The 16,787-nt window shown below is 37.1% G+C and overlaps 1 protein-coding gene across 1 annotated transcript in view; it reads right to left on the bottom strand.

Annotated features, from left to right (window-relative positions):
• LOC140786505 (DNA repair protein REV1) overlaps window positions 1–14,956 on the bottom strand; it is a 45,336-nt gene extending 30,380 nt beyond the window's left edge. The window contains exons 1-10 of the mRNA XM_073134987.1: window positions 14,690–14,956; window positions 14,350–14,610; window positions 14,195–14,271; window positions 11,322–11,782; window positions 8,622–8,765; window positions 8,282–8,414; window positions 8,111–8,199; window positions 7,962–8,012; window positions 7,643–7,846; window positions 3,488–3,607 (exon numbers count right to left, since the gene is read on the bottom strand). Of these exons, the coding sequence (XP_072991088.1) occupies window positions 3,488–3,607; window positions 7,643–7,846; window positions 7,962–8,012; window positions 8,111–8,199; window positions 8,282–8,414; window positions 8,622–8,765; window positions 11,322–11,782; window positions 14,195–14,271; window positions 14,350–14,610; window positions 14,690–14,844 (1,695 nt within the window). The 5' untranslated portion in view covers window positions 14,845–14,956. The remainder of the gene's footprint in view (window positions 1–3,487; window positions 3,608–7,642; window positions 7,847–7,961; window positions 8,013–8,110; window positions 8,200–8,281; window positions 8,415–8,621; window positions 8,766–11,321; window positions 11,783–14,194; window positions 14,272–14,349; window positions 14,611–14,689) is intronic.
• Between the last annotated feature and the right edge of the window lie 1,831 nt (window positions 14,957–16,787).

A 16,787-nucleotide genomic window follows, 5' to 3' on the forward strand; every position in this document is an offset into this window, starting at 1 on the left:
AGTAGTGTTGTACGACCAATCGGCCAATGGCAAATACTCCAACCAACGTCCCGAACAATCTCCTACAAAAAAGCAAAGGTATTGTTCAATCCTCCAATTCACCACTTACATTTGGCCGTCGATTTGAGGATAATATGCTGAGCTAAAGTCCAAATGGATGCCTTGCAATCTAAAATATTTTGTCCAAAACTCGTCGATGAACACTTGATTACGATCTGAAACATTGTCGTGTCATAACATGAAGTTTGGCAACATTTTGGACAACAAATTCGACGACAATTTTCGTCGGAAAAGGGTACGCCAAGGCTAAAAGTGAGCGTATTTGCTCAACCTGTCCACCATAACAAATATTACTGAAAATCCACAGCCTTCTATGAAGTCTATAAAAATATCTTCTCAAACTCGATTTGGTACTGGTAGTCTAGCTAGTTTCAACGTCTCAAATTTTGCCCGTTGGCATATCTCGTACCCCCCATCAGCCCATACATCCTTTCGCATTCTGGATCAGGTATAGCTCCGAGAGAATCTTTTATATATCCTCAAGACACCCTCATAGCCTGCCTTTGGGGTGGTGTGGAAGTGGTCAAGCACCTGAGACCGCAAGTAAGAAACCGCGACCACTTGGATGCGCTCTTAATCCTCCAACTTTGGATGACTCTCCGGATTTGTTGCTATTTCTTGCAAGAGACCCTTAATGCTTGGGTCAGCTATACCTGCTCCTCTCAGCTCCTCGACTAGGGGGAAAATAGGGGCTAAGTAGGTAACAAGTTCAGCCCTATCGGTTTTGGCACGACAGCATGTCCGCCACCTGATTATCTAAGCCCTTGTATTGTAGATCATAGTCATTCCCAAAAAGTTTAGTCACCCATCACTACTATGGCGGGGTGTGTATCCTCTGACTTTATAAAGTAGGAAAGGCTCCTCTGGTCCGTGTGGATGGTGGACTGACGCTTAATCAAGTATGGCCTCCATTTGGTGATGGCATGGATAATAGCCAATGTTTCCCTTCGTATGTTGAGAATTGTTGCGATCTTCAGAACAAGGCTTTGCTAATGAACGCTATTGGCCGACCTTGCATAAAAACAGCACTTATTCCACCTCCCGATGCATCGCATTCAATCACAAAGCCTCTGGTGAAGTCCGATAGCACCAAAACCAGCGCTGACATGATTGCTGATTTTAATTCTTCAAACGCAGTAGTGGCTTTATCGCTCCACTCAAATACATCCTTCTTCAATAGCGCCGTGAGAGGTGAAGCTATCTTTTGATATTCAGCAATGAACATCCGGTAGTAGCCCTGAGGAATCCCCGAAGCTCGTGCATAATCTTCAAGAGCAACCAATTGAGCATACATGCAATTTTGCTCGAGTCGGTCGCTACTCCCTTATTGAAGATCACACGGCCTAGATATTTCACCTTTTGCACGCCCTACAAACACTTAGACATCTTCACCTTCTTTGCCTCCAAAAATTTTAGCACTTTGCGAAGGTGTTGCAAATGCTTTTCAAAGCTCCAGTTGTAGACAAAAATATCGTCAAAGAAAACTAAGACGAACCAACGAATCCTGGAACACTGGAGCATTTGTTAAACCGAATGACATAACCAAAAAATCAGTGTCCTTCGTGGGTGCAAAATGTTGTCTTGTGCACATCGACGAAATCAACCCGTATTTGGTGGTATCTGGTGCACGAGTCAACTTGCTGAAGTATGCCACTCTCGCCAATTCATCCAAAAGCTATTCTATCACCGGCATTGGATACTAGAAATTGACGGTGATGGAGTTTGAGGCTCAATAATCTACACAAAACCATCATCACCCGTCTTTCTTCCACACTGACAAGACGGGAGACAAGTAGGCACTTCTACTCGATCGAATGATGTCTTCATCTATCATCTTCATCACCATCTTTGTGATCTCTTCTTTCGGGATGTGCGAATACTTATAAAGGTCGCACGTTGATTGGGTCAGCCCCGAGAGTAATCTCGATGGAGTGGTCTAAATTTCTGGTTGGTGGCAGCCCCTTTGGTTCCTCGAACACAGCAGAAAATTCAGTCAGTAAACGACACAATTTAACATTTATATTTGAGCTTGGAGTGGCCTCAGGGATTGCTGGTGTCATGAGCAGCAAGTAGACCATCTCCCTTGGCCTCGATAGTCCCGTCATGGGCTGCAAAGTAGGACTAGATGGCGCTCGAACTCTATCAAACTGCACGACCTTATTGTCGCGCTTAAACGTCAGCCACATGGTGCTGAAATCTAAAGCCACTGATTCTAGGTTCTACAACCATAATGTGCTTAGGATAATGTCAACTCCTCGAAGGGCAAGGGAGAACAAATCGACGATAAGCTCATGTCCTTACATCTGTATTCCAACCCAGTGAAAAAGACTTCCTGCCTCCAACTTCGTGCCATCACCGATCGCCACTTCAAACATTGTTGTGGGCTCCTCTTCTAATCTAAGCCCCTTGGCCAACCGTTGATCTAAAAAGTTGTGTACACATCGCTTCTTGATCAAGCAGTCCACTTGAAGAGATCTCCGCTAGAATATCTTCCTCCATGTACTCCTCTTGGTTCAGCTCCGATTCACCTCTGCGCTCCTCCTCAGCAGCAACATCCTCCTCAACGTCCTCTTGATTATCAATTAGCATTACACTACCCATCGTCTGTGCATAGTGGTGTTCGATGTGAAACGCTCATCACATCGGAAGCAAAGACCTTTTGCCCTTCGCTCCACTTGTGCAGATGCGAGAGCCTGGACAGCGGATTAAGTGCTTTAACATCTACAGATGGTCGAAGAGGAAGCCCTCTGGCCTTAAAAAGTCCCCGGTGTCCTCTGTCTTGCAGCCAGTCCACCAAGTGTCGTCATCGACCGAGCCGAGTAGCAGCTGTCTCGACCGACCACAATAGTGCGGCTTTGGTTCTTCATCTCTCGATGCTTTCTCTCCATTACAATGGCATATTAGAAGGCCTAGGCGTCGGTGGTGGTGGAGGATGCGATTAGGGCATGAGGTGGAGGCGGTAGTCATAGGGAAGGTTATATGTAAGGAAGATGGCTGCTCCTTGGAGTGATAGGGTACAGCCAGACAATGGGAAAGGTAGAGGCAGCGGCTCTAGTGGTGCTAGGGCTGCCACGGCCAAGTCTAATTGAACAAGGAAGAAAACTAGATTAGGGTGGTGCAAGTCATATTTGGCTATAGTTTTGTGGGCATCAGACTATCAGTATAATTATCCTTATATTACAATGTTACATTGCATTATATTATATTATATCAAGTATATTGAAATTCATTGCTAGATTATGATGCTGAATCTAGAAAGTAAACAGCTGAAACCAGAGAATTGATTGTCATATATTCTCCTGTTAACATAAGGACAAGCAAGCAATAGCATTGTATTAAGGCAAGTCAGACTAAAATCTTTCTAGCACAATCTAGTGTACCTTCCAAGAATCAATGATCAAATATGTGAACTCCATTCAATACAAACCTTTGAAATCATGCGCAGCTGACCACAAGTTTGGACTTGCCTATATTTCAGTTTTTCTGCTAGGGTATGTCCAATGCCAGGAAGTGCCTTGATTGGAAGATTACTCAAATAGTCATGCACCTGCAATGAAGGGCCGTAAGAAAGGACTAATGACATTGTTTCTCACATTGGACACTAAATATAATGCAAAAGCATAAGATTTTAAAATTTATTGAGTAATGACAAGAAATGAACCCAGAAAAAATTTGATAATGTAAATTACTCATCAAAATTTGTCTGCAACTTAATGTTTCATGCAGCAGGCACAAAGTAATACAAAAGGATCCTGCTCCATGATCCATTTCTTGTGTCATTTCCCTGCCAGCACAAGATATTGCGGGCAGACAGATTGTGCCAACTGATGCGTGAGTCCTTGGATGACATGATGGCCTTTCACAAGACATACTTTGAATCTTAAAATGGAACAAAACCTAAGAGAAATTCAGTATGCTAATCTAAAACACTAGCTCCCCAACAACTGAATTTTCCCCTCCACAATGTACTTATTCCCTCTTATGTTTGTTAGAATAAAAAAAATTAAACCTATCATTCTCTAACAATTTAATTTTTAGAGCAATAAGTAAGTTAACATGGTACTAGAATAGGAGGTCGTTAGTTCTAATCCTATTAGCATATATGTCAATTATATAAAACCTCTACCATCAAATTCATTTCTTGAGTCTATTAAAATATCTCAAGGCCAGAAGTGACGAGTTTCAGAATATATTAAAAAAATCTACCATTCTATACCAACTTAAACTTTTAGAACAATTGGTGAGTTAAACAATTTTCATCGCTCATGCTAAAATTATAAGAGCATGTACATAAGAATAACTTTACTTCAATATCATGGTTCAAATTTCAAAAGAAGAATTGACACATCTACAACTAGTCAACAACTTTACCAACTCATTTTACCCAGCAAAAAACTTTTCCGTTCTATTTCACCTTCCTAACATCACTAAGAGCCTCCGCAACTTTCACTTGATAGATGATGCCCTATCCATCATCGGTTGTCGACGTATACTCATATTATTCACTCTATCAATCCTCATTAGCAAAAAAAGGAAGCCAACCAAGAGCAAAGACAATAGCTTGTTAGTGTCTATTTTCTAGAGCATCACAAATCTACAAGAAATATATAATTTAATAACTCAGAATTCCTTGCTACAGTCAAATCTGAAATTGCCATTCCCATACAAAATTATAAAAAGAAGACTTCAAACTTAAAAAAAAATGAATGAAATACTTATATCAATCTCTAGTCTCCTTTCGCTCCTTAATTTTCAAGGTTCTGTTACCAGGTTATCCATATTGTATCGTATCCTTATCTTATATCGATATCCTTAGTTCATTTGCTTGCACTTGCACTTGTTAATTTGAGACCTACACCTCCCGGTCCCTTGTAGTCCTAATATTAGTGCCCTAATAAGATATCTCCTCATCGCGCTTATTATTATGAAATGGTAGGAGGCAAAACTAAATGGTTGCAGCACCATATGAGATCTTTGAATCCAGTGCATATTAGAAATGCACAACACTTACTAAGTCTGGATGTTGTGGTTTATATATAGGTACTACAGAGGACAACTCTGTAATGTAAATGGCGTAGCACAAGCTGCAGAGACAGCAGAACAATAAGTCCTCTTGTTGCAAACCTTTTGGTCCTCACTACACCACTCACAAGGACAAAGCTAGGGTTCCTTTTATTTCATCCAGGAAAAAAAAGTCAACTGGACAAAGGGAGGTTTATCCCTTATCCACCACCTTTATCCCAACAACCACATGGGCCTAGCCCACTAAAATCCCTCAGGGACAGATTGTCCTCAAATCTACTATTAGAGGTTCCCTACACCCCCAATAGTATATATAAGGACAAACTCCTCCCTCTCTTTCCCAAAATGACCTGGACTCTTTTATTTCTCTTATACAAGCAAATTGCAAAGAGTATATAAAAGGGAATTCAAAGTAGACAACTCATAAGTACTTATCAGACGTAAATGATGACCCCTCTATCGATGTTTCCTTGTTAGGCCCATTAGCTAGTTAACACCCATTAGCTAGTTAACGCCCTAAAGATGGCAGTGCACATCGAGTATATAATTGTGTTTCATTCAAGGTTTTGAAACTAGATATCAAGATTGGCCATTAGAAAAAAAATCGATATGTATCAGCCGTATCGGTTGTATCAATCGTATCAGTCATCGTATTCAGATCGGACTATTTTTAATTACAAATAAATTTAAATATTATTTAAAATGCTGAAAATTAAGAAAATAAAATTTAGTCACATATGAAGCCTAAAAACCAAATAAAAAACTCACTCAAAACTATAATAAATTTGGACTTGAATTTGACAAATTTGTAAACTCGTAAATTACTATTGCATCTCTCTTCCTATTGTTCTATAAAGAAGAGTTAAACAATGAGTGAAAAAAGAGTGAAGAGAAATTAAAAAAAAAAAAAAATTGATTCGAGCTCACTAACTTGTGGACTAGCTGAAGGGGCTTAACAGATTGGTCATAAATAAGCTCAGTGAAGTGTGAGAGTGAGAGGAGAGTGTGTGTGAGAGATAGAGAGTAAAAACTAAAAATTTTAAAAAAAGGCAATTGATGATATCCATTATTAATCTCCTAGGTTAGATACATTTTAGATTAAATCTGAATATTAAAAAAATTATTTTCAGCCAATATTGCTAATGTTGGTCGATAAGGCTAAGTTTTAGCTGAGACAGATTAGCCGAATCAGCCGATATGGCTAATCCTAGACCGAAACCATGTCACCATACTAGTTTTAGGTCAAGATCGTTATGGCCAATCCCGATCCGAATTGGCTATTCCAACTCGGGATCGACCAATTTTGAGATTCATAGTTTCGTTGATCTAGCTTTTCTATAGAAAACTCATTATACCAAACATTTATTATTATATACAAAATAACAAATTTCCTACTTGTAGCAGTTCTTGTATTGTGTAGCAAACCAACATGCTCTTTAAGATAGTTATTTACCCCCTATGTGCAAGGGTTCAGGCAAAGATCGCCTCAAGGATACTACAAGTTGAAATCCAAGTATGCATGCCCTGAGATTCGCCTGAGAGCGCCCTACTAAACAACCTTCATGAGACTCACAACACTATCATGAGCTGTAAATGCATGATAGCTCAAATCTTTAAAATTTAAATTTTATGCAGATTCAAAAGGTGAATTTTCTTGCCAAACACAATTTTCTAATATTTGTCTCAAGCTAAACTCGTATACAGGTACAAAACTCATTAGGTCTAATAATGGATATCCATCTAATCTAGATATGAGTACTAACCCCCACAGGTCTAAGATCTAGATATTTGGGAATTTATATATACTAAGGTTTGGTATCTCTAATTATGGGTAATAACCAAAAATATCCAATTAATTAAAGTGATCTTACTTTCCAATATGTGGACTAATTTTTAAAACAAAATTGCAATTTACCTCCTTGAGGTTTGACCCAATTGTATGAAACCATCTCTATACTTTCAACTTAAGTACTTAAACCTCCTATTATTAATACTAAAGTGCAATTGTTATTCTGCCATTAACGAGAAGGTGAAATGACAATTTTGCAACTATGTATTAAGTCATGGGTGAATAATGTTTCTCATTTGGTGGAAGGGATATTTTCGTCATATAAATATTTTTATGCCAACAAAAGTTGTTCGATGGTTGATACCGTCAAATATGATAAAAAAAGTATTTGTTGCACTTTAGTCCAGACAATAGGAGGTTAAATACTTAAATTGAAAGTACGGGAGAGTTTCGTGCAATTAGACCAAACCACAGGGGGTAAACTACTGCAATTTTCCTAAATTTTAATATTTGGTAAACCAAACTAAATCAAGTTGATTAGAATTTAATTTCCACAATTTGCTAGCTGATTAGAATGATAAGACAATTTAAACAATTTAATCAGCAATTGAAAGGTTCTGGCTGATTAGGATTAATCAGTAATTAGAATTTTAATGACAAGACGATTTAGACTTTTTCAAATTGGCTGATTAAGATTCTTTTTCCAAATCAGCCAAATCATGCACGGAATAAAATAACTTAATTCAGAAATTACTTTCTTACAAAATATACCTTCTCAGACGGAATGAAGCATTGACCATTTGGTTTAGCTGATCTAGTTGCAAGACGAGCAAGGAGCAAATTCTCAGCAATCCCTGCACTAGCAGTACATCTAGTTGTCTGTATTATCTCCTCCCTAATCATCAAAGCCAGATGCTCAGGATCATCATTGCTATGTCCAGTCATATCCAGAAAAGCTTCATCACAGCTCAAAGCCTGCAGTTTTCAGAAGAAATAATGAAAGCTGACTAGCTTGCTCACAATGTTCATAGGGGCATTAAGATGATTAGTCAATGGAATTCCCAAGAACTTGGAAGAGTATTAAAAAAACCTGAACTCTGTTGCAATGTTTATGCAATACAGTGTAAAACTGATCAGCTACCTGCAAGTGCAGTGAAACAGGAGACAGAGCAACTTAAGAAGTATGAGTAGACCAAATAAAATTATGACATCAAAATATGAACAAACAACAAATATTACCTCCTCATACGCCTCAAAGTCATAAGGGAAGATGACTAAGTGAGGGCAGCGACTCTTGGCATCCCTCACAAACATCCCAGCCTTCACTCCTGGATGCCAACAATTACATCATGGTCCAGCATTAAGTAAGTCATCAAGTTCTCATATTTCTAACATGAAAATAAAATGCACCATAATCTCGTGCAGGATAGTTTGCAGATGATATTTCTGCAGTCCCTTTTGGATTGTCAGAATGGCATACAGCTACTGGCTTATCAAGCAACTCAGGGAAATTTCTGACAATGACAGACACAAAAAAGCAGTCCTGTATAATACAAAGAAGGTGTTACAGCAAACCAGAAAAATAGTTCACAAAGGCGAGCAAAATATCAAAGGAATTCAGCGCTGAGAAAGATCTATCTCGATCTCTGTCTCTCTCTAGAACATACACACAAAAATACACATTAAAAACTTCCTCGACTTAAAGGATTACCATCTATATGAAGTTTCCCATTGGGAGAAAGCATAGTACCATGTCTATATGGATAATAGTGACTTTCTTCCTGTCAGTGCGAGGATCAGAATCTGAACTGTTGTTTTTGGCTTCACCCAATATATTGGAAAAACGTTTACGATATCGATTCCTCCAAGTTCCAATAAAATGCAGCCTAGAATTCTGCAGTAGGACAAGGCTAACAAATAAATGATATTATAGTTATATCATAGAAGTTATTAACTAAAAGCTCATGATACAATTAAAGAAATATCATGTACCAATCAATGATACAATCAATGATTTATTTGCTGCCTAATATGCACCAAAATGAGCCTGTCAGTTTTTCCACATAAGCACAAACAAAGAGGAGAGGGAGAGATCTAACTTATACTGCCGCTGCATGCCATTGTCACTGCTGAAATACCACCTCTCTCTCTCTCACCCTAGTTGCCCTAGCTGTGTAAGGAGGTAGACAATCCACTAAGTCAAGGGCCTATAATTCTAGGAAAGTTGAAGGCCTATAATTAGATCTCCACAAGCAACATCTGACACACCCTCAGCTCCAATTTTACCCCCAACGTGCCAAGTTTGGAGTTGTTTAGCATGTCAGATACTTCAAAACTTTAGAAATATATATATAAATGCATCAGCAAAATAAAGCTGTTGCCAAATTACATTTCACCCCGGTCTCTGCATCAGAATGCTCTTGACACATCGAAACTTGAATCCATGTCATGTGTCTATCTGACACTCCCTCAGCTCCACTTTTACCCAACATGCCAAGTTTGGACTTTGGAGTTGCTTAGCATGTCAGATACTTCAAATATATATATATATATATATATATATATATATATATCAGCAAAATAAAGCTAAGTCCCCAATTTGCGTTTAACCCCAGTTCTCTACATAAGAATGCTCTTCGAGTCTTGACACCTTGAAACTTGACTCCATTCGTCCATTTAACACCATCATGTACACAGAGATACCTCACAGCACACTACATACACTAAATACTTCTGCAATCATTAAAGCTTTCAACATTTGCTCGGTGATAAGTACTAAACACAAGTAAGACACTAGTAGACAGAAAACAAGTTCAACCAAATGACAGTCTAAAGCTAGTAATATTTTAAGTCAACTAAGACCGACATAATTGCCAATCTGGATGCCGAGTCAAGAGACATTCATAGTAGGTAAATGCAGTGCAATCTCAGCATATAAGTGAGATCCGTATCATTTTTCCTCTAATAATGTTTGTTGGAAGGGTTGGACAACCTAATGTAATCACTATCCTTGAATAAAGCTGAAAAAGGTGACTTTTCTCCCAACTTCCAAAATTTCGATTCAAAAATGAGCACAAGGTGATAGTAAGGGCAAAATAGTTAGACTAAAAACCTCAATAAGTCCCTTTTGATCTCGAGTTCAAGTTTCTTAACAACCGTGATTCGCTCAGCATTTGCACCTATAAGCGGCTTTGCTCACAAATAAAGCCCCCATAATGTAGAATCAAACGAACCCTAAGGAAAAAAAGAAAAGATAATCCAGTTCATACCACTTTTGGATGCCTTCTAGTCATAAACCATTAATGAATCTTTCAAATTTTAATTTGGCAATTCCATTTTCCAATTTCATTGTAGAAAAGCATCCATAGCATCAAATGAACTCCTGGAACCTCTCCAAACTACTTTTTATCATACATAATAAAATTTAAATGATCTTTTCCACACCAAAAGACAGCTGAAATGGTTCAAATTATATATAATATTTGATAATTACTTGGTCAATCAGTCAAGAAACAAGATCTAAGAGATAAAAACAGAGATAAACTTTAAACTGTATCTTATAGATGCTACAAAGTACAAACAGGATATGGTGTTTCTACAGCAAGTGGAAAACCCATGAAAAATGCAGGTTCTTTTATTCCCGACTCTCTGGCTAACAAGTTCAATGCAGCCGGTTCATATTAAATAATAAAGAATTTCAATTGTATACTAGTCTCTACTCTCTAGCTTTCAAATATGTACTGCATTGTAGGTACAGGTAGACCACTCTACATATACATTGAGAACTTTCAGAAATAAAATATAAGCAGAGAAAGACTGGCATAATTATTTAGGAAGTGCAAGTCAATGTCATAACATCAACAAGATGAGAACAATTAATATAGGTAGAGAATCCTCATATTACTCAGTAGTCGCTACTCACTATTTAAAATCGCCTCATCTTACAGAAATAGAATTGGTATAGAATAGACTTATCGACAATATAAACTTCAGAAACAATATGACATGAAATTGTAGGGTCTCCTTGAAAGGAAAACAGGCCCATTATGTCTATAGCAGATTATAACTCGCAGATTGTTTCAATAGTCATACGAAGTGATTGAGAAACAAAACAAATACTAAGAACTTGCTCATTTTCCATGAATCATTAAAAAGAACATTCAACAGTTTATAGCGTCTCTGATTAGAATTAGCAAATATCATAAGCTATCCAATTCAACAGCACAATTTGGAAGACTGTTTTCATACTCACAAGCACAACAGAAAGTACATAAATTAACTCACAAAGCAACACAAACATAAAGAGCATTACATTGCCCAAAAATGAACAATTCACTTTTCTGTTAAAAAAGGTATAGATTTATGAGCTGTTGCATAATGCTCAAAATAACGATTAAGAGGATTGGCAATAAGGATAGAAATTATGGAAGTAAATGTTTCAGCATCTTGCCTTGAAATAGTTCTCGACAAAATTTGGATCTGTGAGAGTTGAGTGTCCCTGATTGGAATCCTTTGTGCTTTTTATATCCAAAGCTTCCTTAGAATTAGGATTATTGATACTATGTATAGACCTACAGTCGGACTCAGTGGCATCTAGAACATTTTGCTCATCCTGGGAATCAGTATCTTTTGACGCTGTAGTTTTTCGTTGATCAGTACTTCGATCCTCAAAACATGCAAATTCTTCAGAACTTTCCCCTTCATACATGATTTTCTGGGACTGTTCTGATGACACTGATTGTCTGGATACTTTATCAGTGGAGAAGGAGCCTTCATTGTCACTGTCTGGATCTGGAGTGACAGCCATCTCAACATGGCCCAAACTTGGATTGCTCTTTTGATAAAAGAAAGAATAAAGCTTTTGTTGTTTACAGGTTTCATTCACATACTCGCTTAGCCCGTAAGGAACCCCTTTGGAGAGAAAAAGAAAAGGAAAGTATTAGCCGACATAGTTGAACTAACTCAAAATGCTAAAATATTTTTTGCATGCATGTGTACAAATAATAGAAACCCTATAGCATAAGGCTCCCACCAATATGGTATATAGAGAGTGTAAGAGGTATCTAACCTTACCACCACTACTGGAGAACTTGAAAACCATCACCACATAGTCCATGGTGGCAAACCACATACTCTCACACTAGTTGTCATCCTCCAAGGTATATATACATACAATTTAACATAGGTTTATTATCTACAGTATATAAGATATCTACATAAATATAGACATACATATTACTTATAATTATTTATTCAATTAATCAGCAGATCATGCCAAGATCATGGTGTGAGTATCAAGAGTTGCTTTGTCAACTTTGGATGCAGCTGCCCTTCTTATGTGAATAGAGTATGTAGTAGGATATTTAATGTGTGTCTGTGTATAGAGATATAGAGAAAGAGAGAGCACTAAATAACTAAAAAATGCATGAGTAAATCTTCATGATAATTGTGCACTACACTTTGAACTAGTGAGTAAAAGTGTAAAACTTGTCCAATCACTATGTATAGCTATAAAAATAATACTAATCATGGCAAAAAATTTAGGTTATATTTGGTTTGAGGCTAAGCACTGAATTTAATTAGCTGACCTTATTTCTTAGTTTTGTTTAGGTACCTTGAATAAGGCTAAAAAAATATAGTTTTGGTTAGGAACTAGAATAAAGTGTAATTATTACTTTTACTGTGATGTGAAAAAGTGAAAAAACGTATTAGTTTTGGAGGGAAATAATATGATATAAAATTAATGGACCAAAATGCCATTCAACTTTAATGATAAAAGTGATAAGATTTAAATCATATCAAGAGTAAAATTAGAATCAATTTAAATTTATGTTAGAATTTAAATTTTGTATTTATTTTATTTATTAGAGAGTGAACTTGGTTAGGGATAAAAAGATATTTAGTTACTCAACCCCGTTGAACTCAAATCAAATAAGGGCTTAAGTGCCACCCAGCACTGTCCATATTAGGAAGTATATCTTGTGCAAGATACCCACACAAAAATAATGATTGTACTGAGGTACTAGAAAAGCCATATTGACTATTTATGCAAGTCAAAAATCTCAAAAAACCATTTTGGACCATAGTCACCATATCCAACCCACATTTATTTGTCAACAAAATACACTATTTCAAATTTCACCTACCTTTTTCTATTTCTTATCTCAACTTTCTAACCCAGAATACAATGGTTTTCCTAAAATAGTAATATAGTATTACCAACAATGTGTGCTAATCACCAGCGATTTACATTCGCTGATAGTAAAATGGATATAGCCATTTTGGCGGTGACTCAAATTCTCAAATGGCATGACTTTGAGTGAAAGACTTGCTCGTGGACAGTCTTCACTTAGACCGATTTGCTCAACTTTTACACACTTCACTCCCTTTGTGCTTTGAACTTTATTCCTTCCAATGTGTATCAAGATTGGTCAAAGCAAAGAGCATTAATTGTTTGGAAGATATCTCAAGAAAACATTTTAGGGACAATGATTGTCTCCTATATGTACTTACATTTATTTGAAATATACAAGTGGTGTAAGTCCCTTTATTTTTTTATTTTTTTCTTAACAACCCATAATCAAATTTCTTTTTTGTAGTTAAAATGTGTGAGTTGTTTTATGAAGCTCTACTAACTTGATGTGGCCTAGGGTAAAAAACCACGGGCCAATATGAGTAGAAAAAAATAAAGAGGTACATTAAATCCACACCCAAGGTGAGAAAAGATACAGCTCAACTACACAGTACATTCCTTATTCCTATGTAAGTTTCGGGTGACCAATTAAGATGACTTCAAAAGCACACACTCAGAGGCAGAGCGAAAGGGGGGTGAGGGGACACAATTGCCCCTTCTCAGTTTTGCTGAAATTCAACCATAGTTGACCCACCATGGCCTATGTTGCTATATCCACTGCATCTTGGCCTATGTGCTTCAAATTACAAACAATACTATTGCTCCATTACTAACGTTCTCAGTCTAACATGAGTTAGAAACATAGCATGACACATCAATGAAGTCAAAAGTGACACTCGCTATCATGGAATTGATAGCAAAAGCCCTATATTCATGTCTCTGACTTTCTTCATAGCAGCTAGCCAGCCACATTCATCTGTAGTAAACCCACCTAGATAACCTGGACATTCTCTAGGGATTCAAGAAATAATACGAATTACATAAAGAGATATTTTACAACTTTGAACTAATGAGGCCTAATATTCATCAGAAATGCTTATGATGCTTTAACATAGACAAGTCATGATATCTATACAAAAATATAATTATCGAACAAATGAATGCACTTTGAAGAAGAGGGAGAAATTTACAGCTCAAAAGCCTACTAGCTGCCACAGAATCAACCACCCATGCTGGTTTGACAACTGGGAGCCCCCTGCTGAATGCCCTGAAGGAAAGAAAAGCAACCAAGGTCAGCGCAAGAAAGACCGAAGCAGATAAAGCTGAACAATTCACTCATTGGTACCTCAAATTCTTCATCTTGCTATCAGGAAGATTGTTGCAGATGATATGGGTCACAGTATGCCTTGAAAAGTAGTTCACGAACCTTCCCCCATGCTTCAGCATATACCCCTTGAGCTCCTGACTTGAGGGGATTGTAAACCCATCAACGAAAATAGAAACCCCATCGAAGATGCCCTTTCCGTCATCGCCGGGACCTGTGGATGAAGTGGAGGCGTCGGTCTCGAACTGGTCCCGCAGCTTCCGGTTCTTCTCCGCCATGTAACTGCCAAAACAAGAAGTAAAGAAGCGAAATTGAGATGGATGACAGAAGAAGGCAAGATTGAATGATGAAGGAGCGGCACCTTCCGAAATCGGTAAAGGGGGAATTCTTAGAGCGAAGAATGTTGCGGGGGTTTCTCGATCTGGAGTTGGAGTTAGAGTTAGGTCTTCCCCTCTTCCGGAAGTCGCCCGAAGAGGAAGAACCGGCAGAGTGAGAGTTTCGGGATGAGAAGCTCATCGGAGTGAGCGGTGAAAAACAAAGGGTTCTTCGGGAAGGGAGAAGAGAGTTTGTTTATAAAAGAGAGGGAGAAGAGAAAGGATCCGAGAGGTATAGGTAGCGGGAGAGGGAGAGGGAGACCACCCAACGCGTGTACCTTATTTTATTTGCAACTGTATACGGGTCGAGATGAACAAGAAGTTCGACTCGGGTCATCGATCGGTGCGCGCGTTTTAACTGTGAAAATAACTTTCATACGAATTAAGTTATATTTATTTTCTAAACTTACATAAGAGAACATATACTAACTTAAACTATTACGGTCTTTGACGGTAAACTAATATAGTGATGTAATTATTGTATTTAATATGACATACAAAAAGAGATATTCTAGTAAATGATTAAAGCACCTTTTATAGTAGATGGATGATAGGAAGAGAGAGAATAACTGAAATTTTATAATTTATATAAAGTGATGTATTTTCTAAGGTAAAATAGTAACCTATTAAAATATAAAAATATTGGATTGAAGATGAGAGAAAAGAGAAATAGGTATTAGTAAAATAGTATTATGATAAATTATTATTTAGTTACTATATTAGTATAAATTAGTTTATAAGATTAGGTTATTCTTAAAAAGTGAAGTAAGAAGAAACGGTCATGAGTTCATCAATAGTTAAGCAGAAAAAATTATTGTTTTAATGCAGTAATGTTATTATATATGGTGAATAAAATTGAGCTTTGATAAAATTGCATGACGGATGAAAGTGGAGTCATATATGTAGAAATGAGCATTGGGCCTGACTCGAGCCCAACCTCGGTTTAGGCCTAGCCAATCTCGAGCCTAGGTTAGGCTTAGCCCAGCCTGAGCCCAAAATGTTAATGGGCAGCATAGACTAAACTTTTGTCTGCCAGCTTGGCTCGAAAGCTTGACCTACTACGATCGCTCGTGACTTGGCACGTTATACATGTCTATTCACATTGTTATTTAGTCTTCCATCGAATATTTAGTATACTGGATATTAATATATAAGTATATTGTTATGAAAAATAAATAAAATATCTCTATAGAGGCCTATTACACTTCGTCCAATAAGATATATTATTTTTTTAATTCGGCCCATTATGTTAGGCCTGATATCTCATGAGCTAACATACGGCAACATGACTAGAATGGTTGGTGGGTCGAACTGTGAATAAATATTTAAACTTGATAGGCCTAAAATGCCCGATGATTAGTCTACCTGTATGCCTCGAAGAGAGAGAGAGGGGTAACATAGGAAATACGTTTTAGCATAAATGATATTCTTTTTCATTCTTTGTGCGTAGCATGCTTCAATTGTTTTGATATAATTGCTGGCAATTGCTTTGATTCTTCATGGTGAGCTTCATAGCATTATAGACAAAGAAGCATTGAACCCGTTATGATTCCACCTTGATTAAGATAAAAAAGTATCATTAATTCATTATAATTATCAAAACATGATTACTCATACCGAATCAAACAACAAGCCAATTAGTCCATGTATCAATTAATCTCAGTACAACTTTTAATAATCTCATCCTAAGTTCTCACAACTTATCCAACAAGTGCCCTAACAACTACCCCAATATAAACATCATATATCAATTTAAATTCATTTGAGTCTTTATTTTGCTACCCTTCTTTTTCTTTTTGAATTTCATGTTGCTACCCAGTTACTTTCCCATAGTAGGTAATCATTATGTTATCAAAAAAAAAAGTACCCAATACTCGAGAAGAGACAATAGTCAAGTATTAATTCATCCTTTATGATAATGAATAGAAATTAGAAAAACATTTAAAAACATACAAACATAAAAACTACTTATAATATATGATATACAACTAGAAATTACACAAATCAAATGAGAACAATGCAATTCCAAGATTGCAATTACAAAAGCTTACCCAAATCATACTTAGAACAATGCTTACCTAACTT

Source organism: Typha latifolia, chromosome 4 (genome assembly GCF_019914945.1).
Source record: "Typha latifolia isolate L0001 chromosome 4, TyphaL0001v2, whole genome shotgun sequence".
Lineage (NCBI taxonomy): Eukaryota > Viridiplantae > Streptophyta > Magnoliopsida > Poales > Typhaceae > Typha > Typha latifolia.